We start from the raw sequence: 24,059 nt of genomic DNA, 5'->3' as shown, positions 1-24,059 counted from the left end.
AAAAACCCTGCCGGGAGGAATAACTAAACACTAAAAAAAACCCCAAAGCTAAACGAATGTTTCTCATATGCTAAAAACTCCTCCCTCCCCCCCACAGTCCTATAGGGGTTTGGAGTTGACGTCACGCCGCAGTGCATTGTGGGATTGCGGCGCCATGACAGAAGGCTACAAATCAAAACAAACGCACTGTGTTGGAAGCAGGACTGTCAGAACCATGCTTAAAATCAGCGCAAAAGACAAAGGGCTGTATCGCGACCGATTGCGCCCAGAGACGATACTTGGAAAAAAATAGCGTGCATCGGTAATGTGGACCCGTATGAAATAAGGCAGCGGAGCGGAAACCCAGACAGCCTACCGCCGTTGTCCTATCCCGATATTTTCGAGTACCTTGTCTGTGGAGTCAGCGCATACACAGCGAATCAGTTTGGGAATTATAAATTCCTGGAGGCGCACATCTAATTCACAAACGGTTGGGTACAAGATTTGGCCGTTTTTAAGCCTCCACGTTGTGAGTACGTTGACCATATGACCAAGATACAGCCAGAGGTGGCACATAACATTGACTTCTCCTCAGCAGCTGCCCCCAAAATTGCTCTAGATGAACGATTCACGATTGATGCCAGCTGTGCGTTGCCATGTAAATAGTTTGCATTTCATGTGTACCTGCACATGTACTTGCTAAGTGCATGTGAACAGATCTTTAATAAAAAAAACAAAAACAAAAAATAACATACTTTTCATTTCTGTTTTATTGAAACCACTTTACAGAAAGTACAATTATTTACAATGAACTGTACATGCAACACAGCAGTTTTATGAATATTCAACAAGAGCAAGTTTCATTTGGCCCTGGTTTGACAACCACACTGGGGCACATATTCACCAAAACACAGCACACCTTAACATTCTTATCAAGCAGTGTTGTGTCTTCACCCTCACATGATATCAGTAACTCCTGTCCACAGCCTCCATGACATGGTGATTTTGTTGTTGGTCTTCTGTCAGATCTTCATCTATTACTTCTGCACGGGGCACACCTTCATACTCTGCAGCTGCATAATGAAAGCATGTAAGATAAAATTAGTGCATACACATAAGGTAAATGTACACCAGTATTCCAGGTGCGTGATTCATCTGAAAGTTATGTGCAGATTAGCGTACAATGAGCGCAATTTTGTATGTTTTTGGGGCGGGGGTTACCTCCGATGGGTGCTCTTTTTTGCTTTCGTTGCACTCGCCTTGCGTGCCGGTCCGAGTCTGACCGCTGCAATCCAAGCCTGACGTCTTCGTTTAGTAATATCGGATACACGAGATCCCTCCCGTTGCCTCCAGGAGGGGAAACGATGAAAAGAGAGCCCATTTTCCAGCTTCTTGCCTTCCCTATCGTGTGAGCTAACGTTGCAACCGACAACACAGTACGTACGAACCATAGCTGACGCTTCTGTGTGCTTCGTTTGGCCTACTGTCATGGCGGGAGGGGGCGTGGCCCCCCCGTGACATCACGCTCCAAAGCCCTATATTCCCACAGTTCAGCCACACACGGGCAAATGTTCCTTATCTGAAAGAAACAGGAGAGGAATTCCTTTTCCGGGATGGAAATCTTGCCAGCAGACCAGGGAGGAGGTTCCTATCTCCTCCTGACGGCACGTGACCGTGCAGTCCAGCCACTCTCCACACCTTCACACGGCCTCCCTCGTAGCACCGCCCTGAAACAACAAACATGGGCCAGCAACGTTGTCGGCACAGCCGCTGTTACCCTCCCCCAGCAAAGCTACGCCTAGCGCCCAACAGTGGGAAAGCGATACTCACAGATCCAGGCAGTGGCGTACCCCTGCCCTGCTGTGGATTTCACGCGTCGCCTCCAACTGTCGCTATTCTGGCTGTTGGGACAGGATCGCCGGGTTCCGCTGGCCGATCGCCGAATGTCTCGTGGCGCCCCACAGTCAGGCCGCAGGTCCTTCTTCACATATGCTGGCTTGCACACGTTTTGTTTCCTCCTGCTCACTTTTCCTGTGTCTCTCTCCTTTCGTCTCTGCGTTCACTATCCCCCTTAATAAGTCAGTTTGGCGGCTAATAGGCCACCTCGGGGAACGCCCCCACCTCACAGGTGCCTACAATTGTCCGCTTAGTCCACAGTGGAATAAAAAGAATATTGTGCAACAACACTAAACACACAATATAAATATGGGGATAAAACCATGCAATAGAAATATCAATAACATGCAATATCACTATCACAATAAAATCATGCAAATAAAATCAACACTATGTACCAACACACAGTCTGATCCAAAACAAAATATAAAAACACAATTTTCCACTGTGTGACATAAACATGAGTAAACCGTCACTAAGTTTTGGATAAAGTGTACACACACAAACCTGTCAGACCTGCATTTGAAATGTTGGCTACCATAGCAGTATAGTATTGCAACATGGCATTTGGGTCTTCTAACTAAAATAGGAAAATAGGAACATAAACAGTGTCATCATTGCCAGACCTGGCCCACATCTGTTTGACATACACCCTGCCAGTCAGTCAGAAGTGCCAGCTTGATGGCGGATCTGGGCCAGACCTGTTTTCTATGGGCCTGGGCCACATAACCCAAACCACATTGGGCCATGCTATCACATAAACAGTGCCATCTATGTCAGGTCTGGCCCATATCTGGATGACAAACCACTTACTATGCCAGAAGTCAGCCAGCAGTGCCAGCTTGATACCAGATTAACAAAGATTTTGATCATCTGCAGTTAAAATGGTTCTAAGGCTCAAAGTGTACCTGATGTCCTAGCAGGCTGCATTTAAAACTTCACTTTAACAACATTTAGCATAGAAACACCACAGAGCCCCACGATGATCTCAGAGTGATATTCTCACTGTGATTATTAAAAAATGACATATAAAATATGGTGGCCCTGACAGATGAAAAGCACTGCAATGTAAGAAAATGCCAGCAAAAATGCGTTTTAATAGAATGAATCAAAAAATACTGTAAATGTATGTTTACTCTTAGCCATGTCATGTTATTGTCTTCTTGACAAACACTTGTGTTGTGAGGGGTCTTCTTATTGCCATTGTGTTATTTAACTTCCATCCTGTTTTGTGTGCGTTTGCTGCATTTTTCTAATTGCTGACAGGGTTTTTTTTCTTTTTTCGAATTGCAGTGCATTTTACTTTTCAGGACCCAAAATTTTTTAAATAATAAACTTATATTGTATACAATATAAGTTTGTGCGTCATCACTCCAACCAAATCCTAACTTGATAATTGATTGTTTAAAGTGTCATACAGATGTGATCCATTTAACTAGTAAATACTACAGACATGTATGGTACTGACAGTTCCTCATTGAACATAAATGTTGTGTTTTTAACAACCTTGACTTTAGTTTTTTAAAGACATAAACATCAGCAGAATAATGGTTTCTGATTGTGAGTGTAAATATATATAAATATATATATTTTTAAGTGTGAGTGAGAAATCGCCTTGTATTTGTTGCCAAGACTCAGAAGAATAACAAAAAAGAAGCAACGATAACATTTTTGGACAGCGTAGGGTTAGAGCCATCGCTGATGACGATTTTAAAGTTTAATGCAAATGCTTTGATTAAACATTGGTTGCTGTATTTTCTGACCGACTGTGGTGTCTAAGTGAAGTGCAATGATAAATCCTTTAATATCCAATAAACCGGTTGTGCTGACAGCTGACACTCTGTAACAGTTCACTAATTATAAGCTAAGTTGAAAGTATTATACAAGCTTATCAGTCATTACAGATATCTGGCCTAACAGATTGGTTATCATATTCATTTTTTTTATATTGACAGTACAACCTGGCACTTAATCATTAGCCTGCTTCACTGCTATAATCACGCACATTTCAGAGGCCAAACCATTCTCATCTTTCACTTTGTGGACTTGTACATTGGTTCTGATTTGTCTGTGTGATTCTATTTCTGCTACAGCTGCTGTTAGCTACTCGTGCCAGGATGTTTGAAGTTTCTGTTACTCATTAAACAATATAATCTTGATCAAAGTTCTTCTCCAAGTGTAATCTTTATGGGCATGTTGACCATGGTCTTAGAGAAACGTACTATTCTGTTTGAATAACAACATGGGCCCTGGATGCAGATTAAAGAAAATAGCTGCGCTGGTTGGAGTCCTTGTATTTTTAAAGGTAAGGAGTTTCTGTCTAAAATCAAAGGAACCAGGAATATAAAGCAATGTCTCTGCTAAGGGTTTTTACTAAGAAGAAGCATCTCTTTTTGTGTGCTAGGCACAAGCCGTTCCGACACCTACTGGTTGGTTTCTATGGTCTTTTTTTCGACTACATTCACATAAAACTATCTCTTTTGTTTGCATTTTCTCACACTAATAATACTTTTATGCTCTAGCTGACACTGCAGATGCAGGTGACCTGAGAGATGACATACCTGAGATCAACAGAGGTATAAACTTTAGGCCCCATCTGCATATGTTCTGATGCCTTATTAACAGATACTCAGTTTTACTAAAAATGTGTATTTCATACTGTTAGAGTTGACACATCTGTTTGAGGGAGACATTGCTGGTATTGTAAGTATACGCAGTATATGTTTAGAAATGGAATTTGTTCACTGAAAAAGGGTCTGATTGATTTCAGTTTGTCTTGCAGCCCAGCAGAAATGCGATCCTTGATCAAACAAGAAGATGGAAGTTTCCAATCCCGTATATCCTAACCGATTCTTTAGGTACACAGGTCACAGTAGAAAACATTTCAACCAGAAGAAATATCAAAGGAAGTGAACTGATTGGGAAATAAATTTCTTTTGCTGTAGACCTGAATGCTAAAGGTGTGATTCTCCAGGCTTTTGAAGAGTATCGTTTGAGATCCTGTGTGGACTTCAAGCCCTATGAGGGAGAGACCACTTACATTTCTTTCACGAAGCTCTCTGGGTGAGCTCTGCTACACACAGTTTGACAGTGGAGTGACCAAGACTGTTACTCAACTGTATGGGACAAGCTCTTAGGTCATTAGACTTGAGGTGTCATAAAAAGATTAGGAAGTGCTGATGAGATAAAATTATCTTTAAAACTCAGCAACTACACCAAAGTTTTTTTTAAACGTTGATATTAAAACATATCTTTTAACATCTCAGATGCTGGTCCTATGTTGGAGATGATAAAAAAGGCCAGAATGTGTCCATCGGGGCCGGGTGTGACACTAAGGCTATTGTGGAGCACGAGCTCCTCCACGCTCTGGGCTTCTATCATGAGCAGTCTCGTTCAGATCGAGATGACTACATTATAATCTGGTGGGACCAGATAGAAGAAGGTGGGTCAAAATTATTTAATGTTAGGTTTTATTCAGGAGCTACAAGTTTAACAACATTGAGGTGATAAGTCTACATTCCTCCATTAGAAGGGTACCCATCTTTGACTAGTGACCAACAGCATAACAACATAATTGATTCCTTCATTTACTGCTTAATCTTTTGTATCATATACAGTCAAAGAAAAAAGTATTTGAAACCCTGCTGATTTTGTAAGTTTTTGCTCACTAACAAAGAAATTCTGAGTCTATAATTTAAATGTCTTGATGCATTCTCAATCATCCAGGAAAGTAAATCTCCAAAAGTTGATTCTGTTCATCTGGACGTAGCGTTTTGTGGGAGAAACGTTTCGTCACTCATCCAAGTGACTTCTTAAGGGTACATCTTTCACCATCTTACAATGCTGTGATTGCAGCCATTCCCCAACTCTCTGTGAATGGTACTCATGGCCATTGATCAGTGGGTTTTGGTCAGTGGTTGTTGATCAATGGTCATGAGAATTTGCATAATTATGATTAAGGAACTGACCTCCCAGCCCTTTGTTCCTTCAGTGGGCTGGTTTCAGTCATTATGCAAATGTCCTGTTTAAAAGATTGGAAACCTGCAGTCAGCTGAGATTGAAGAAGTCACTTGGATGATGACAAAACGTTTCTCCCACAAAACGCTACGTCCAGATGAACAGAATCAACTTTTGGAGATTTACTTTCCTGGATGATTGAGAATGCATCAAGACGTTTTAACCCACTTTGGCAAGGACTGCCTAAAGCTTGTACGTCAGTATGAGCAAACAGCATGTAAGATGGCGGACTACAGGAACCACCTGAGATTCAGCCTCAGATGCCGACAAAACAGGATTACTCCTAAAAGTCTGCAAATGAGCTCTTCAGTTAAAGGCTTCCGGGCAACAAAAATCCTGTTGTCCACAGCATCAGTTGCTTAATGAACGGGTGAGGCAAACAAATTTTACCATCGACATGCTAAAATCTAAAGAGGAGCAGATCCGACAGAGACTGACAATGCCTTTAGATGAGAGTACGCTTAAAAAGGTGTTTGACTTTACTGAGAAGGCTCGTCTAGCACAGCACAAGAAGTCTAAGACCAGGCAACAAAGGAAGTTTGACTTACTTGTTGCACGTCGGAAACCACCGCAAAATACGGAGAGTGTCCTCAGCGGCCAGAAGAGACAAGGATGCGACACGGAGGATTTGGACAAGTGGGTGAAGAATTTGTCTGACAGACAGCTCACCCAAACAGAGAAAAACATCCTTGCTAAAGGTTTGAATTTTGCTGTCACACCGAGACAAATCCCGCTAGTGGAGCTGATCACAGCCACAGAAACAGCAATTCGTAACAACAATATTGCAGAAGTGGAAGCAGAGCAACTACGGACGAAAGTTTCGGCCTGTCTCAGCAATGCAAAGCCCCCAGCATCCAACATCACCATGGAGGAGAGGAAGGCACTCATATCACTTAGTGATGACAACAACATTATCATCCTTCCGGCAGACAAGGGTAGGTGCACAGTATTGCTAAACCAGAAAGACTATCATGAGAAAATGTTGTCACTACTCAGTGATGAAAATACTTATGAACCCCTAAAACGAGACCCAGGAAGTGGCTACAGGAAGAGGGTGATAGACTGTCTGAAGCAGTTAGAACAAGACAAGGCTATCGACCGGACCTCATACCACAGGCTGTACCCAGGGGAGTCTACACCAAGTCTGTATGGTTTACTGAAAATACATAAACAGGGTGCACCTTTAAGACCGATTGTCTGCATGATCAACTCTGTCACCTATAACATCTCCAAGTTTCTGGCTTCGATCCTCAACCCACTGGTGGGCAGCTCTGAACACCACATCCAGAACACCCTGGATTTTGTTGAGAAGGTGAGAGATGTCATTATGGAGGCAGATGAAACCATGGTCTCGTACGACGTTACATCTCTCTTCACTTGCATCCCAGTCACGGAAGCGTTGGAGGTAGTCCGTAAGAGATTACAGGATGACCCCAACCTCAGCAACAGGACCACTCTCAGCATCGACCAAGTGTGTTTGAACTGTGTCTTCATTCCACCTACTTCACATACAAGGGTCAGTTCTACAGGCAGAAACATGGGTGTGCCAGTTTCACCCAGTGTGGCCAATTTGTACATGGAAGAAGTGGAAAAGAGGGCTGTGCTATCCTACCCTGGAACACCACCAAGCCATTGGTTCAGATATGTGGATGACACCTGGGTGAAAATCAAATCTCAGGACGTACTACATTTCACGGATCACATTAACTCGGTGGACCGACACATCAAATTCACCAGGGAGGATATGGCAGGTTAGCCTTCTTAGACTGTGAGATTTCCATCAGTAATGGGGGACATCTAAAAGCTGACGTGTACCGTAAACCTACACATACGGATCAGTATCTAAGGTTTGACTCTCATCATCCACTGGAGCACAAACTGGGTGTCATCAGGACGCTACAACACAGAGCGAACACCATCCCCACTGACACAGCAGCCAGGGAGGCAGAAGAACATCAAGAAGGCCCTGAGTAAATGTGGTTATCCCAGCTGGACTTTTGTCAAAGCTGGAAAGGCACCTAAAGAAAGCTCCAGCCGATCCAGGAGAGAAGGACAACCGCTGCCCAAGAGAAAACGTGTAGTGATCCCATATGTGTCAGGAGTATCGGAACAGTTGAGACGCATTTTTTCTAAACACCGGGTCTCTGTGGCTTTTAAACCCCAAAACACGCTGCACCAAAAATTGGTCCACCCCAAGGATCGGGTCCCCCGACAAACAGAGTAACATAGTGTACGCTGTTAAGTGCCAGGAGGATTGCCAGGATTTATACATCGGGGAAACCAAACAACCTCTGGCTAAGAGGATGGCACAACACAGAAGAGCTACCTCGTCAGGCCAGGACTCTGCAGTCTATTTACACCTACAGGCCAGTGGACACTCTTTCAATGATGAGGATGTACACATCCTGGACAGGGAGGAACACTGGTTTGAGGGCGGAGTCAAGAAGGCCATTTACGTAAAAAGGGAAAGACCATCTCTGAATCGAGGAGGGGGCCTAAGGGTACATCTGTCACCATCTTACAATGCTGTGATTGCAGCCATTCCCCAACTCTCTGTGAATGGGACTCAAGGCCATTGATCAGTGGTTTTTGATCAGTGGTCTTTGATCAGTGGTTGTTGATCAATGGTCATGAGAATTTGCATAATTATGATTAAGGAACTGACCTCCCAGCCCATTGTTCCTTCAGTGGGCTGGTTTCAGTCATTATGCAAATGTACTGTTTATAAGATTGAAACCTGCAGTCAGCTGAGACTGAAGAAGTCACCTGGATGAGTGACGAAACGTTTCTCCCACAAAACGCTACGTCCAGATGAACAGAATCAACCTTTGGAGAGATATAATTTAAATGATAGGTTTGTTTGAACTGTGAGAGACAGAAAAACAACAACAACAAAAAATCTAGAAAAATGTATTTCAAAAAAGTTGTAATTTTAAATTATTCGCATTTTCATGAACGATATAAGTATTTGATTATTCATTTTTTATTAGGGTTGGATATCATCACTGATTTCTAGAATAGATTCAATTCAGATTCATAATGTCCCGATTCAATTCGATCCACAATTTGATTCGATTCGGGGAAATTTTGCCTCAGACAGTCAGAAATATTATAATTCTGTTCATTTATCAGTACATATCCATATTTTTATATCTATAAAAAGAAAGATGACACTTGTGAGAATTTATCAGAGGTGTAAGAATCACAACAGATGCCTTTGTGTGAAAGTAACAGAGCATAAAACACAAAAAAACATAAAGGAGATTTTCCTGGCCTGTCTTTTTTATAGCAGATAACCTTAGAAATATTCTCCAGTAGAACAAAAACAGAAGAAAACCATGAATCAATATATAAACATTACCTGATGCTGCTGAAGTGAAGCAGAGCATCAGGTAATGTTTAAAGTAGGTTTACTTAGAGACACAGCTAAGCATTTTGCAATTTTGCATAATTTTAAAAAGTTTAAATTTCTTCAGTATTGAACACCAGAAATGAAGCTTTCTTGTCGGAAGTCAGTTAAATTAAAAAAACAACAAAAACAACACAGTGGCCTACAGTGCTGTACGCAATGGAAGACTTGTGCGTAATAAGCAAGCGAATAATGCAGGAAACATAGATTTTTTGATGGGAAACTGTTCTTGAAATACACTGAGAGAGAGAGAGCTGTGCAGGAAGTGTGATTTTACCGTGGTGTAAGCAAAACAGCAAAAGTAAGAGAGAATTCACGATGATGTTTATGTGAAGTGAAATGTGAAGCATAGTTTGGATCTTCTTTTGCTGCTGGTTCAGTCAAATTTGGTTGGAGAGAGACAAAGCCCACAGCTTCAGAATCTAGCCCCCCAAAAAAGACGTAAACACGATGCCCGGACCCGCTAATGCATCAGAATCTGTGAGCTGTCGGCTTTCAGCACTGACGGCGTGTCCATGTACATGCTGTCGGGTGAGAAAGCCGACATCTCACCTTTTCTGATGCGTCGGTGGGTCCAAGCATTGTGTTTACGTCTTTGTGCAGAATCCATGTACTGGCTCTCATTTACTGTTTTAGCTGTTTGGTGGTTGTCGAAATTTTGCGAGGTTTAACCAGAGATTCCGGCGTTTTGGGCAAAATACATCTATATTTAAAAATCGATTCAGGATTTTAATGACTCGATATCGCGTTATTCAAGCTAGAATAAATTTTAATCGGAACCCACCCCTATTTTTTATATTACTTAAAACTTTCCAGCTTCACATTTGACTCTAGAACACTTTGGCATATAGAGGACTGCAAGTTGTCTAGGCCCTTTGGCTGCGAAACAAGCCCATTCACCACCATGCTTGACAGTTAGTATGAGGTGTTTGTGCTGATCTGCTGTGTTTATTTTTTGCCAGATGTGGTGCTGTGCATTACACCAAAACTCAATTTTGTGGTCTTATCTCCAAAGAATGTTGTTCCAGAAATCTTGTTTGTTTGTTCAGATACAACTTTGCAAAGCTAAGCCATGCTGCCATGTCCTTTTTAGCTAGAAGAGGCTTTCACCTGGCAAACTCTTCCAAACCAGCCGCAGTTGTTCAGTCTTTTCCAAATTATTTTACAGTGTTACTAAACACACATCTAAATTATACTATATTTGCACATTTTGCATCTTGCACATGTCTTCGTCCTGTCTCGTCTATAATATCCTGACAATAACTTGAACCTGGTATTCAATACCTACTGCACAATCCACTTTGTATTGTCTTTGTCCTGTCTTTGCTTATTGTACAGTTAGTATTGTATAGTTGTCATTATAGCTTTGTATAGTATTGTATAGTTAGTAATTAGTACCTTTTTATCCCTTACTTTTACCGAAATTTAGCACGTTATTTATTTGTAAATCCTAGTTTTATAGGTCTTGGAGATATATCGTTTATATACTTATTAACGCACCATGGAGGGCTTGGGGTGAAACAGTATTTTGGTACACTGTATACTGGGTATACTATTGTATTGACAATAAAGCTCTTGAATCTTGTATCTTGAAATCTAACAGGCTGAGGCCTGTAGAGTCTGAAAGGTAGCACTTGTATTTTTTTGAAGTTTTCTCTGAGCATTTCACACTCTGATCCTGGGGTGAATTCCCTGGCAAGACTTGTGTTAACACATACCAAAATGCTTTAGATCAGCAAACTGCCTGAAGTTTTCTTTTCACGGAGGCGCTCACATTTATTTATGTTCATTTGATTAGCAGGTCCTGACTAATTCCTATGGAAACAGTGACATAAATATACATGGCGCTTTTCTGGTTTACTTACCACTCTGTGTACTTTAGACCACAAGTCACAAGTTTAATAAATGTACTTACTATTGAAACTGTAAAATTTCAAACTGCTGAGGTCTAAGTAATGGGTAGTGATTACCCTTACCATAGCTCTGCACCCTAACCTTAACCATCTTATCCAACTTCTCGTTTTCAGAGTCACGGGGGGCACTGGTGCCTATCCCAGCTGTCTTAGGGCGAGAGGCAGGGAACAGCCTGCACAGGTCGCCAGTCTGTCACAGGGCTAACACATAGAGACAAACAACCATTCACACGCATATTCACTCTTGCATTCACACCTATGGGCAATTTAGTGTTTCCAATTAACCCAACCTTAACCATATTATTATTATATATGGTTATGACTTGCATTATTACTATGCAAGTCATTTTTGAATTGTGTCATCTTGCATAACACTTTTTGTCTCAATTGCCAAGACTCGGATAAAAATGTGAAATTATTTGAGAGTTGTGCATGTTTTATGTCAAGAAAACATTTTTAAAAAGTTTCAGGATTCGTGACGCATTGCTGTGGTGGTTAACAACGGAAAGTGACACCATTCAATTGTAAAATAATAAAATACAGTTAGAAGAAAAATCACACTTATGCTTGTATAGTAAATCTATGATGTGCTCTCCTTCTTTCTTTGGGAGTCAATGTCATAGTTTCATTATGTAATTTGCACATATTAATGGTAGTGTTGCTTTTGCCACAGGAAAAGAGCACAATTTCAATAAGTATGAGGACGATTTCATCACTGATCTGAACACACCCTATGATTATGAGTCGATCATGCACTACAGACCATTCTCCTTCAACAAGAACAATAGCATCCCCACAATCACCACTGCCATACCCTACTTTAATGAGGTCATTGGCCAGCGGTTGGACTTCAGTGAAGTAGACATCACTAGACTCAATCGCATGTATGACTGTGGTAAGTCTTTCCTGTCGTTGGAGTGTAAATGTTAGAGACCGGGTGCTAGTGGACATTCTGTAAGTGGTTATAGAGTTGTCTTTCAAGTACTCTTCATCCAGTATTAGTGATATTTTACTTAGAAGTTGTACTTTTTCATTCAGAATAGACTTTGTCAGAATCCTATCTGACATAGCAAAAAAATTACTTAATGTCAGATTTCCTGTTTTTTCACATCATAACATCAACTAAACTTCAGCTCTGTTGCCAACTGTTGTTAGTGTTTTTTTTTCCAGCCAACACACTTACTCTGTTGGACCAGTGTTCCTTTGAACTGATCAACATTTGTGGAATGATCCAGAATGAGGAAGACAATGCAGACTGGGTTCAGACGCTGAGCAGTCCAGTGGATATAGATCATACCCTGGCAGGGCGCTGCAGAGGTGATGAAAAAATGTCATATGAAAAGGACTGCCAGTCATAAATGTTGACAGAGGAAAAAACCCAACAGTAATGGTTAATTTTACTCTGTGCTCCAGAGAAGTGATTCTTGCCCTTTAGCTCTTTAAAATGTCTTTTTAGATTCTGGGTATTTCATGAAGTTCGATACATCTTTGGGTGATGCTGGCAAAAGTGCTTTGCTGGAGTCACGTATCCTTTACCCTAAAAGAGACCAACAGTGCCTGCAGTTCTTCTACAAGATGACTGGACCACCTGGGGACAAATTAGTAATATGGATCAGGACTGATGATGGGACAGGGACTGTACACAGTGTTGAGAAGATCCACACCATTATAGGTACTATGCACTAAAATGCCCCAAAGGAGCTTTTTATTGCAACTTTTGTCTTTCATATACATGATAAAGTATGAATAAGAATAGTTTAGCACCTGCTTTTTGTCTCTCAGGTGATGGGAATGATGCTTGGAAAATAGCTCACGTGAGTCTCAAGGTTACAAAGAAGTTCCGCTATTTATTCCAAGGCATTAGAGGATCATCTGCCTCATCAGGCGCAATCTTAATTGATGACATCACTCTCACTGAGACCATTTGCCCAAGTGCTGTGTGGCAAATCCATAACTTTACCAGTATTCTTGCCACTGTTCCTGTTGGCAGTGCGCTGAGAAGCATATGCTTCTACAATCCAGAGGGCTACTCATTTGGTATCAGTGTTTACCCAAATGGAAGACACAGTGACTACCCAGACTATGTTGGTATGACCTTACACCTGTGCAGTGGTGAAAATGATGCAGTGATGGAGTGGCCAGCCCAAAACAGACAGGCGACCATTGTTGTCATGGACCAGGAACCAGACGTTAAATTAAGGATGTCGTCCACAAGAAGCTTCACCACAGGTATGAAAAGGTCAGAGTGTTTACTAAAAAGATGAACGTGCTAGTCCATACAAAGTGCAACTAGTGGAAGTGAGGGACCATTCAGATAATTTTGAGATTTTCTGCTTCCCCTCAAGTGGACTCAAGCACAGGGCCACCAACACATTACACGTACAGGGGCTGCTTGGCCATAGAAGCTACAGAAAACCGTGTCATGAAGCTCCTGGAGCACAGTTGTTGTTAATATCAGAGGAGATTTGGAACTCTACAGTTACTGAATAAGCAGTAAGACGTATTGCAACAGTGACGTCCTATTATTCTCTTCAGTGGTAAGGTTTACTAAATTACAAAGGTCAAAACACACCTGCCAATTCTATTGGAGATTATGTATCGGAATTTCAGGAGCGGGACCACTCCTCCCAACGCTCCTTCCGGTTGTCATATATATAGGTTCCGCCAGTTTTGCAAGCTGTTCATTCTGGTTTACGTGGCATTCTTGTTTACGACAAACAAACAGAGTCCCCCTCTCGGCTAATACCTTTAAAAACAGCTCATCTCACAGGAGTAACGTAATTTTACTCACCCTTCCATTCCCTACAATCGCCCTCTCGTCCGTCAGCGCGTCAGACGAACAACTACCAGTGTTGGGAAGGTTACTTTTAAAATGTATTCCACTACAGATTACAGAATACATGCCCCAAAATGTATTTTTTAACATATTCCGTTACTCAATGAGAGTAACGTATTCTGAATACTTTGGATTACTTAATATATTATCATGCTGTTTACAACTACATGAATGTGATTTATTACTATTACTGAAGGTCCGCGGCTCCGAACCGTAGTAAAGGGACCTCTGGCTAATACGTCGGGCTCGTGTCGGGCTCGTAGCTGAAAACTAGCTTTACTTTGTTGTCTGGGTCAACTTTGCTAGCGAGAGACAGAGAGAGGCGTTGAAAGGCTGCTCCAACGGAACTTATTGTTTCGGAGGAAAACACGAACACAGTGTACAGTCGAGTCTTAATAGCTTACTTACAACTGGGCTCGTCAGGCACTCTTCTCGGCTGCAGTGGTTATTATTATATTTACATGCTTCCAGCTCCCGTTTCTGCTCGATGACAACTCGTAGTTTCCACTCTCCTTTTTCTCCCTCCTCGCGCTCACAGACACATAACGGGTATGGCAGTCCATTCTCCCTGCAGCACGGACTACACTGCCCATGAGGCTACATTCTTTAGAGCTATGCCTGTAGCATTCTGCCTATTAGCTTAGCACAACAACAACAAAAAGGCGCTCTCTCACCCAGGAAACACACAGTCGCAGAGAGAGCGCGTCACCCTGTAACCATCGCAACCGTAACGCTGCCACCTCGAACAACAGAGCGTAGCTGTCTAAACAAAACCCAAACAGTCCTGACCTGCGACAATATGAAACAGGAAAATACCGCTGTGTAATCCATTTATTTCAACAAAGTAACTGTATTCTAAATACCACCTTTTTAAACGGTAACTGTAACGGAATACAGTTACTCATATTTTGTGTTTTAAATACGTAACGGCGGTACATGTATTCCGTTACTCCCCAACACTGACAACTACTCTCTGCATCCATCGCTTTTCCTCTGGCAATCCCAGATACACACTGAACGTCACTTTGGCGCTTCAGAGAAACTGAATGCTGACGACCTCCTAGCAGTTTTCTCGCCACCCGACATACGGTCTGCTACATCCATCCAGTCGTCTTTTCTCTGCTAAATCCAGTTCCAACTCTGGCCGCCCGCCACTTCAACAAAAACCAGCGGGGTTGCCCGGCAGCAGAACTGACTGCTCCCCTCACGTTGCTCGGAAACGGGCCAGAGGCCGGGCGAGTCAGCCGGAAAGCCGACGGACATCAGCGCTGAACCCACGCTTCCAAACACATCGCAGCTCCAACAGCAAAGCTATAGCATACTTCATAGCTCCACCCACCTGCCAGCGCCAGGTAGTAGGCGGAAGCTCAGCTCTGTGCTCCTTCCTACTAACACAATTTAATGCAAGCTAGCTCCATACTGTCAAACCCTGGGCCTCTGACCCAGCGCTCTGAGTTTATTTTTGTATTCTTCTCATGTTAGCTTTGTGATCATGTGTTGTTCCTATTTAGTTTAGGTTAAAGGCAGCCATTATTTATTGTTTCCTTGGTTTCAATGTTTGGATTCTTGTCTAATATATCATGTGTTTTAGGTCTGTGAGCTTAGTGTTGTCATGTCTAGTTTCTTGTTTATTTTGAAGTAGATCGTGTGTTCTGGGTTCATGTGGTTAGTTCTTCTCTCCCCTGTGTTGTCATTATGTTTGATTCTAGTCAGCTGTGTCCTCATGTGTCTCCACTTCCCTTGATCACCTCATGTGTGTATTTAAGTCCTCAGTCTTCATGTGTTCAGCGTCGCGTCATCTGTTATCTCTCAGTCATAGAGTGTCATAGGTTTTTGTCTTCACTGTGTTTCATAGTTACTCAGTGTTCATGGTTTCTTCATAGTTTTTTCACTGAGTTTCATAGTCTTTTAGTTACAGTGTTCACATTCCTCTTTGTTTTCTTAGTTTCATGTTTTGTCTGCAACCAGCTAAATAAAGCTCGCTTTTGGGCAAAGTCATGTCACGTCTCCTGCAATGCCTCTCTCTCTGCATCTGCATCTGGGTCCTGAAGTCAAAACACTTTGGCACACCCTGCCATGACACCATACTCTCTACTGTTCTCCATCGTCGTGATGTTTCCATCCCTCCTTTTGCTAAATGCTTAAGCAAGTTGGCACTGGGATACCCGGTTCTTCCCTATCCGCCATTTGCAAATGCAGCAGCAAGCTTCTTACCACCGAACTGCCAGTTTCAGCAAAGACGACACACACACACACACACACACACACACACACACACACACACAAAAAAAAGCACCATGTCTCCAGTTCTCCATCCCTCAGTGGCAAAATGCAGCATGCTTTGGCAACGAGTTGCCAGGTTCCCAACCTCTCATCTGCTAAACTCCGCAGCAAAGGTCAGCACAGAGTTGCCAGGTTCTCAGCCACTCATCCCTCCTCTGCTAAACTCCGCAGCAAATGTCGGCACCGGGTTGCCAGGTTCTCAGCCACCCACCCCTCCTTTGAACAATTCGGCAGCAAACCTTGGCACAGAGTTGCCAGGTTCCCAATCTTTCATGCCTCCTTGGCTAAACTCTGCAGCAAACGTTGGCACCGGGTTGCCAGGCTCTCAGCTACCCATCCATCCTTCGCAAATTTCTGCAGCAAACATTGGCACCGAGTTACCTGGTTCCCAGCCTCTCATCCCTCCTTGGCTTAACTCTGCAGCAAATGTCGGCACTGGGTTGTCAGGCTCTCAGCCACTCATCCCCCCTTTGGAAATTCTGCAGCAAACCTCTGCACCAGGTTGCCAGGTTCCTTTCTCCTTCATTCGCGAAAGCAGCAGCAAGCTTTTCAACCATTGGGTTGCCAGTTTCTCAGCATAGTTAAGGGGAAAAAAAAAAGGCCACAGAGTTGCCAGTACTCCATCCCTCCGTAGCAAATGCAGTATGCTTCAGCACCGAGTTGCCAGGTTCTCGGCCACTCATCCCTCCTCTGCTAAACTCCGCAGCAAATGTTGGCACTGGGTTGCCAGGTTCTCAGCCACCCACACCTTCGAAAAATTCTGCAGCAAACCTTGGCACCGAGTTGCCAGGTTCCCAGCCTCTCACACCTCCTTGGCTAAACTCTGCAGCAAACAATGGCACCGGGTTGCCAGGCTCTCAGCCAGCCAAGTGACATGTGGTGTGCCTCAAGGGTCGGTTTTAGGCCCTGTACTTTTTAATTTGTATATGCTCCCTCTTGGCGGTGTCATCAGGAGGCATGGAGTGAACTTCCACAGTTACGCTGATGACACTCAGCTGTACATCTCCGTGTCTCCTGATGACACCAGACCAATGGATGCCCTTTTTAACTGTATTTTAGATATAAGATCTTGGATGGCAGAAAACTTTTTACAGCTTAACCAGGACAAAACTGAAGTTTTAATCATCGGTCCTGAGGCTCAGAGAGAGAAACTCTTGTCTAAATTACAGGCATTTTCACTATGCCCTTCACTACAAGTGAAAAACCTGGGTGTTATTTTTGACTCTGAGCTTGGTTTTATCCCACATATTAAACACGTAACCAAAACTGGATTTTATCATCTAAAAAATATAGCCAGAGTCCGCCCTATTCTCTCTCGGGCCAACACGGAGATGCTGATGCATGCTTTTATTACCAGTCGCATTGATTACTGTAATGCCCTGCTCTCTGGTCTCCCCAAAAAGAATATTTCACCCTTACAACTTTTACAAAACTCTGCAGCTCATGTGCTGACGAAGACCAGAGGGCCCACATTACACCGGTTTTAGAATCGCTGCACTGGCTCCCCGTGTGTTTCAGGATCGATTTTAAAGTTCTTTTATTGGTTTTTAAATGTCTTAATGGTCTTGGGCCTTCTTATCTCTCAGATCTGCTTTTACCATATGAACCCTCGCGGACCTTGAGGTCCTCTGGTACTGGCCTTTTGACTGTTCCCAAAGTCAGGACACATACTCACGGAGAGGCAGCTTTTCAGTGGTATGGTCCTCGACTGTGGAACAGCCTGCCGGAGGAGCTCAGGGCCGCAGAGAACGTACATGTTTTTAAGAACAGGCTCAAGACCCACCTTTTTAATTTAGCTTTCACCTAACGTTTTATTTTATGCTTATTTATTCTATCCTGTTATTCTATTTATATTATTAATTTAGGTTTTACCTAATATTTATTGATTTTATTCTTATTCATTTTTTATCTTCTTACTCTATTTATATTTATATTTATATTGTATCCTGTTCTTATTTATTTTATCTTTTTACCCTGTATATATCCTTATTGGGTCATATCTCCAGTGTTTCCTCGGAGGGGGCTCTCTGCACCGGGGCTGTGATCGACCGTGGCTGCTGGGGCTCTGTGGACCCTCTCAGCCTGGCTGGGGGGCTTCTTTGCCTCCCTCCTGCTGTGTGCCCAGCCTGGAGGCTGCGGTCTGCGACCGGCTCCCGGTGCAGACGGCTCCCTGTGATAGTGTTTCCTCACTTGGCTCATGCGTACCCAGCCCAATTTTACTCTTTAAGTGTGCGTGTGTGTGTCTATGTGTGTGTGTGTGTGTGTGGGGGGGGGGGGGGAGAGAATGTGTGTATTCATGATCGTTTATGTTAATGAGAGTGTGGGGAGTGAGTTGGAGGGCGGGGTGGGGTGGGCTGCTTTTAACCATGTAAAGCACTTTGTGCTACATATTTTTTTGTATGAAAAGTGCTTTATAAATAAAGATTGATTGATTGATCCATCCTTCACAAATTTCTGCAGTAAACGTCGGCACCAAGTTGCCAGGTTCCCAGCCTCTCATCCCTCCTTGGCTAAACTCTGCAGCAAACGACGGCTCCAGGTTGCCAGATTCCTTTATCTCTCATCCACAAAAGCAGCAGCAGCTTTTCTACCATCGGGTTGGCAGTTCTCTGCATAGACAAAATAAATAAATAAAAAGGCACCAGGTTACTGAACTGCCAGTTTCTCCGCATCTATCATTGCCAGCAGCTGCAAACCCTTCTAGCAGCGTGGTGTTAGGTTCTTGCTATATCTGCCATGTGCAAACCGCACATAAGAAGCATAAGCTTCTTACCCCTGAGTTGCCAGTTCCTGTCCATCCATCATGGCAAAAGCAGCAGAGAATCCTTCTATATCCATCATTCGTAATCGCAGCAGCAAACTTCTTCCACCACATTGCCAGTTTCTCTGAATCCGTTATTGCAAAGCAGTAGTAAACCCCTCTGGCACCAAGATGCCAGGTTCTCTCTTTATCCCTCATTCACAAATGCAGCAGCATGCTTTCGGCACCACGATGCCACGTTCTCTTCCTCTATGCCCCTATGCAAATGCAGTAGGAAGCGTTGGCAACAGGATGCCAGCTTCTCTTCCTCTGTCTCTCCTTTACGAATGCAACAGCAAGCTTGGCACTGAGATACCTGGTTCTTCTGTATCCCTCATTCGCAAACGCAGCAGCATGCTTTCTAATATAGAGTTGCCAGTTTCTCTGCATTTATCACAGCAATGCAGCAGTAAATCCTTCTACCGCTGGGATGCCAGCTTCTCTGCATGTAGCCCTCACATGCTAAGCAGCAGACGTTCCTTTCGGCACTAAAACGGCAGGTTCCGTGTCTCTATTCCCCATTTGCAATGCAGAAAAAGCTCTTTGCCCCGAGATGCCCGGTTCTGTTCCCTAAGCAGCTCAACCTTCTGGTACTGGATTGGCAGCTTCTGCCATCAATCACTTGGGCATAAAAAAAAAAAAAAAAAATCCTCTCTCCAGGATGCCAGTTTTTCTATTTCATCCAGTTTTCCACAAGATGTAGCAGCAAACCGTTCGGGCACCGAGATGCCAGTTTTGCTGCCATCTTCCTGCCCTCACAAAGCACCAGCGAACCTTCGCAACACCAGGATGCCAGGTTCTGTCCTCTATCGCTCCTTTTAAGACATCCAAACTGTGCCATGCGCATAATTCTTCATGGCGTCCCTTCACTTCTCATGTGCTTTCCATGTCATTTGCTTTCACTGGCATCATCAGGCATCCATCCTCGACACAGTCATTCAAGACCGCTTTCTAAGTCGACTCACGGTTCTGACTGCGTCTAAATGGCATCTCCCACGAAGTCCAGTGGACTCACACTCTGCTTTCAGATGATTTTGGGGGTTATTATTATAGACGATTATTTTCCTCTAATCAGTCTTTCAATTCATTAACTCTTCCCAAGCTGCTGCTGTCACTTCTGTTCATTCAGAAATCAGCTCAGTGGTTTCGCTACCTTATCTGAAGCAATTAACCAGCTAAGCACCCCCTCTCCATCTTCTACTCAAAGACAAGCTCACACAAGCTTTTCGAGCCATCAAGCCTTACCTCAAATCTCAAATCCAGCATTCTTCTCTGTCAGAGCTTCAGCTCAAAGTCGAGCCACATCGCTACCTGATCGAGGATTCCCCTCATTCATCTATTAAGATTTCCATTGTTTCCTTTGATCTCTTCTCCTGCCATTCCTTCCTAATTGTCCGAGCTCATCCACTCCACACCATGGAGCGACGCTCTCTCTCCCTGCGCTTGTCTTTGCCCTGATCTCCTTCTCTCTCCCCCACCTGTCGCGGCAGATGGCTCCCCCTCCCAAAGCCCGGTTCTGCTGGAGGTTTCTTCCTGTTAAAAGTGAGTTTTTCCTTCCTACCGTCGCCAAAGTTCTTGCTCATAGGGGGTCACACGATTGTTGGGTTTTTCCTCTAGACATCATTGTAGGATCTTGAGGCATCCGTCACTATGGCTCGGTGCTATATAAATAAGTTGAATTGAAAATCAAATTATTAACGCTGACGTCCTTAACCTTCGTATCGCACAGTTATCACTGCTTCTAGAGGATGCCTTCTTTGGGGATCTGCCAGGCCCAGGAGCCGTCGTCAGTCCCCTTCAAGGCCTTCCCCAAACCTCAAGCTCAATTCATGTCCAAGCGTTCACCATTACCTATTAAATGCTGTCAAACCTAAAATGAGGAGGTGGGCCCAGGTAGTGAATTGGAGATTATGTATTGGAATTTCAGGAGCAGGACCACACCTCCAAACATGCTCCATCCGGTTGTCATCTATATAGGGTTCCCCCAGTTCTGCAAGCTGTTCATTCTCGTTTACGTTCCCCACCCTCCCTCCCTCCTTGTTCTCAATTCTTTAACTTCTTCACTTCTATTTAGTACACGGGGATCTGCAGGCCCAGGAGCCGTCGCAAGTCCCCTTCGAGGCCTTCCCCAAATTGCAGCTCAATTAATGTCCAAGCATTCACCTTTACCTACTAAAATGCTGTCAAACCTCAAATGAGAATGTGGGACCAGCTAGTGAAATTAAACTTATTAAAAACACATCACCTGACTTTGCAGTTAATTATGGCCATACAAAGGTTTATTTCCAGTCAAGAAAACCTTGAAAGGATATAGAAATTGTGGATAATCTGCCTCACAATCAAGAAACTATAGACAGCTTTGACTAATTCCTGGAGAACAGTGCACAGTGGATCACTTTAGGCAAATATTTGCCTAAATATTGTATTTGCTGTAGGGTGAAAAATAACTTCAATTGAATGCTAACTTTGGTCCATGGCTGCTGCAAGTGCATGCAGGACATTAGCTAAAGAATTAAGTCTTTTAACCATTTCTGACAATTCTGTTAGTTTTGACCAAGTCTGTACATTTTCGGCAATGTGTCCCCGACATCCATGTTTCAAACACGAATATTCTTATTTTGTCCACTCAGACACTCATGCCCATTGGAACAAACCAACAGCCACATCCGGAGCAGTGTGGGATGACAGCTGTAAATGCTTCCGCAGTCAAGACTTTGGCTGGAGCACATTCATTTCCCACTCACATCTGCAAAGGAGGAGCTTCCTCAAGAACAATGATCTCATTGTTACTGCCGAGTTCAGTGGTAAGGATGTGAAATGTGATGCCCCATTTAATTTTTCTATCTAGAATTTAAATTAGCATCTTCTCAATGGTTTGCTAGATTTGACCCACCTGATCAAGACTGAGGTGCTTGTTCAACTGGCCCCACCAAGCAATGACATCACAGATGAGAAGTCCCAGAGTAAGATGGAAATGAGACCAGAGGCTCCAAAACACAGAGTGGCACGTGCTGCCAACCCCTGTCTCCCCAACCCCTGTTTTAATGGAGGAGTGTGTGTGGAAAGTGAGGGGAAATCATCTTGCAGGTTTGTGATGGTCTCCTTTTCAGAATTAGAATACTTTATTAGTCCCTAAGGAAATTATGTGGGTTACAGTTGCTCCAAGACAGCAAAAGTAACAGACTAAACTATTTAAACAATACAATATGTTACAATTTTAAGAAATAGCAATAATATATGCATACATTTTGGGATGAATATACTGTATGGCATTATTAATCATGGCGTAATTTTTCCATTTGTGGGCTTACTGCTTTCCATAATATTTAATTATATATTATAGATTTTATTGGGTTGCTTTGATATTAAAAGGTCTGTCTGCTGCTTTTCAGGTGTGCAACAAGCCAGGCCAGATACTACTCTGGAAAGATGTGTGAGAAGCTGAATATAGATAGAAGCTTCCTGGCAGCTGTGACTGGTGCCATAACAGGAACAGCAGTACTGACCCTGGCTATTGTACTCATTAACAGGAGACCACAGTAACTTTCACTTGAGTGTATGACATTTTCTCTGCATTTGTTCATTAATGAAATCAAAACTATCATCAGTACTGGAGTGAAATGTAACTGAAACTGTAACTGTGAAATGTAAATTTGTTATATGAGGGCTCATTTGGGAGGGAGATGGATTGTGAATGTTTCCACCTGCAAAGATTATTGTATTACATAAACTTTTCCATTCATTTTTGAAATAATAAGGACCTGCTATTAGGCATCAGGATTAGAAGCAATATAAGGATCAGGAGTAAATTGAGCCTCTCCACTCAAAGGTGATGTCCCAACATAACGTTATAAAAACAATGATTTGTCTATTTGTATGTGATAGTGATTTTTAAAAAAATGAAAATGTAAGGTTGGAATTCAATTTCACAACAAAAAAATAATTTATGTTATTTATTTTTATTTGAACAGATTTCAGATACATACAGTGGCCACACAGGGATAGTATACAGGTTATAGTTCACGCCAAACATAAATTTAAATATACAGTAATTCATCTTAAATACAACCATTAAACAAGTCCGGACTTGTTAAAGCATTTACTTTGTTCTATGCACAGTCAGCACTTGCACTCTTGGTCTACTTAATATCCAACATCCAGTTAAGTCGAAGATGTACACAGTTAGTTATCTTTAATTTTACTTGGAATGGAAGAAAACAAATGATTTTTGCATCTACGAAGATAACTGACAAAATCTACCAACCTTAGCTAAGAATAATGGCAATTAGTGCTAGAAGTACTATGTGTCATGTACAAATATCATCGGAACCTTAGCACTAATCATTGACAACAATGCTCTGTTTAAAGGTATAGTATGCTACAGTTGTTGGTTATTGCTAGCAAACACAATTTTCAAACTCACTACCAGATTTACTTCAGCCAAAGACAGTATAAAAGATGTTCAGTGTTACCCACTGGTTTCTGAAATCTCATTTGAAGCTTCAAGATAATTCTTTTGAGTGGCATTTTAGTGATCTGAAACCTGATGTGAAGAGTGAAGGGTAGAACTGACCATGAAACTTGTGCTGATGTAGATATCATGGGAAAGTCTCTTTTCTGGCAAGAAGAATGACCTAGATTTCCAAGATTTACTTAAAGGTTTATTCCCTATGACTGGAAACGAGTCACTGAAACCCTAACACTCACCATTCAGGTTGTCATTTATGTCAAGGACGTCATTTAGTAATGACTGCAAACAAAAGTATAAGACAAGCCTCACTTTTACATCTGGCAGGTACCTCCATGTTTTACACTGTCTGTCAATGCAGCTGAAGTGCATTCTTCGTCCTGTTTGCTGTTATTGTCCTGTATATGTGTTACAGCCAAGAAATGTCAGTTACATGGCAAAATGAGAATAAATAAGGA

The 24,059-nt window shown here is 42.7% G+C and overlaps 1 protein-coding gene across 1 annotated transcript; it reads left to right on the top strand.

Moving 5' to 3' along the window:
* Positions 1–1,720: 1,720 nt before the first annotated feature.
* LOC134623386 (meprin A subunit alpha-like) lies at positions 1,721–22,676 on the top strand. The gene is made up of 13 exons (XM_065469851.1): positions 1,721–1,901; positions 4,398–4,451; positions 4,541–4,578; positions 4,658–4,733; positions 4,821–4,938; positions 5,142–5,317; positions 11,888–12,109; positions 12,385–12,531; positions 12,671–12,886; positions 12,997–13,443; positions 21,764–21,937; positions 22,016–22,220; positions 22,526–22,676. Exons 1-13 carry the CDS (start codon positions 1,721–1,723, stop codon positions 22,674–22,676), a joined length of 2,205 nt encoding a protein of 734 aa, XP_065325923.1.
* Positions 22,677–24,059: the final 1,383 nt, after the last annotated feature.

Source organism: Pelmatolapia mariae, unplaced genomic scaffold (genome assembly GCF_036321145.2).
Source record: "Pelmatolapia mariae isolate MD_Pm_ZW unplaced genomic scaffold, Pm_UMD_F_2 NODE_ptg000607l+_length_63923_cov_1, whole genome shotgun sequence".
Lineage (NCBI taxonomy): Eukaryota > Metazoa > Chordata > Actinopteri > Cichliformes > Cichlidae > Pelmatolapia > Pelmatolapia mariae.
Note: the sequence above shows the minus strand (reverse complement) of the source record. Positions and strands in the feature narration are given on the sequence as shown.

What these genes read in the sequence shown, in the direction of transcription:
- LOC134623386 (XM_065469851.1), top strand. Translation starts at nt 1,721, where the DNA reads ATGGGCCAGCAACGTTGTCGGCACAGCCGCTGTTACCCTCCCCCAGCA. An exon ending in TGTTGGGACAGGATCGCCGG is followed by an intron (nt 1,902 to 4,397) that starts GTTCCGCTGGCC and finishes TTTATGCTCTAG; the next exon opens with CTGACACTGCAGATGCAGGT. An exon ending in GTGGGACCAGATAGAAGAAG is followed by an intron (nt 5,318 to 11,887) that starts GTGGGTCAAAAT and finishes CTTTTGCCACAG; the next exon opens with GAAAAGAGCACAATTTCAAT.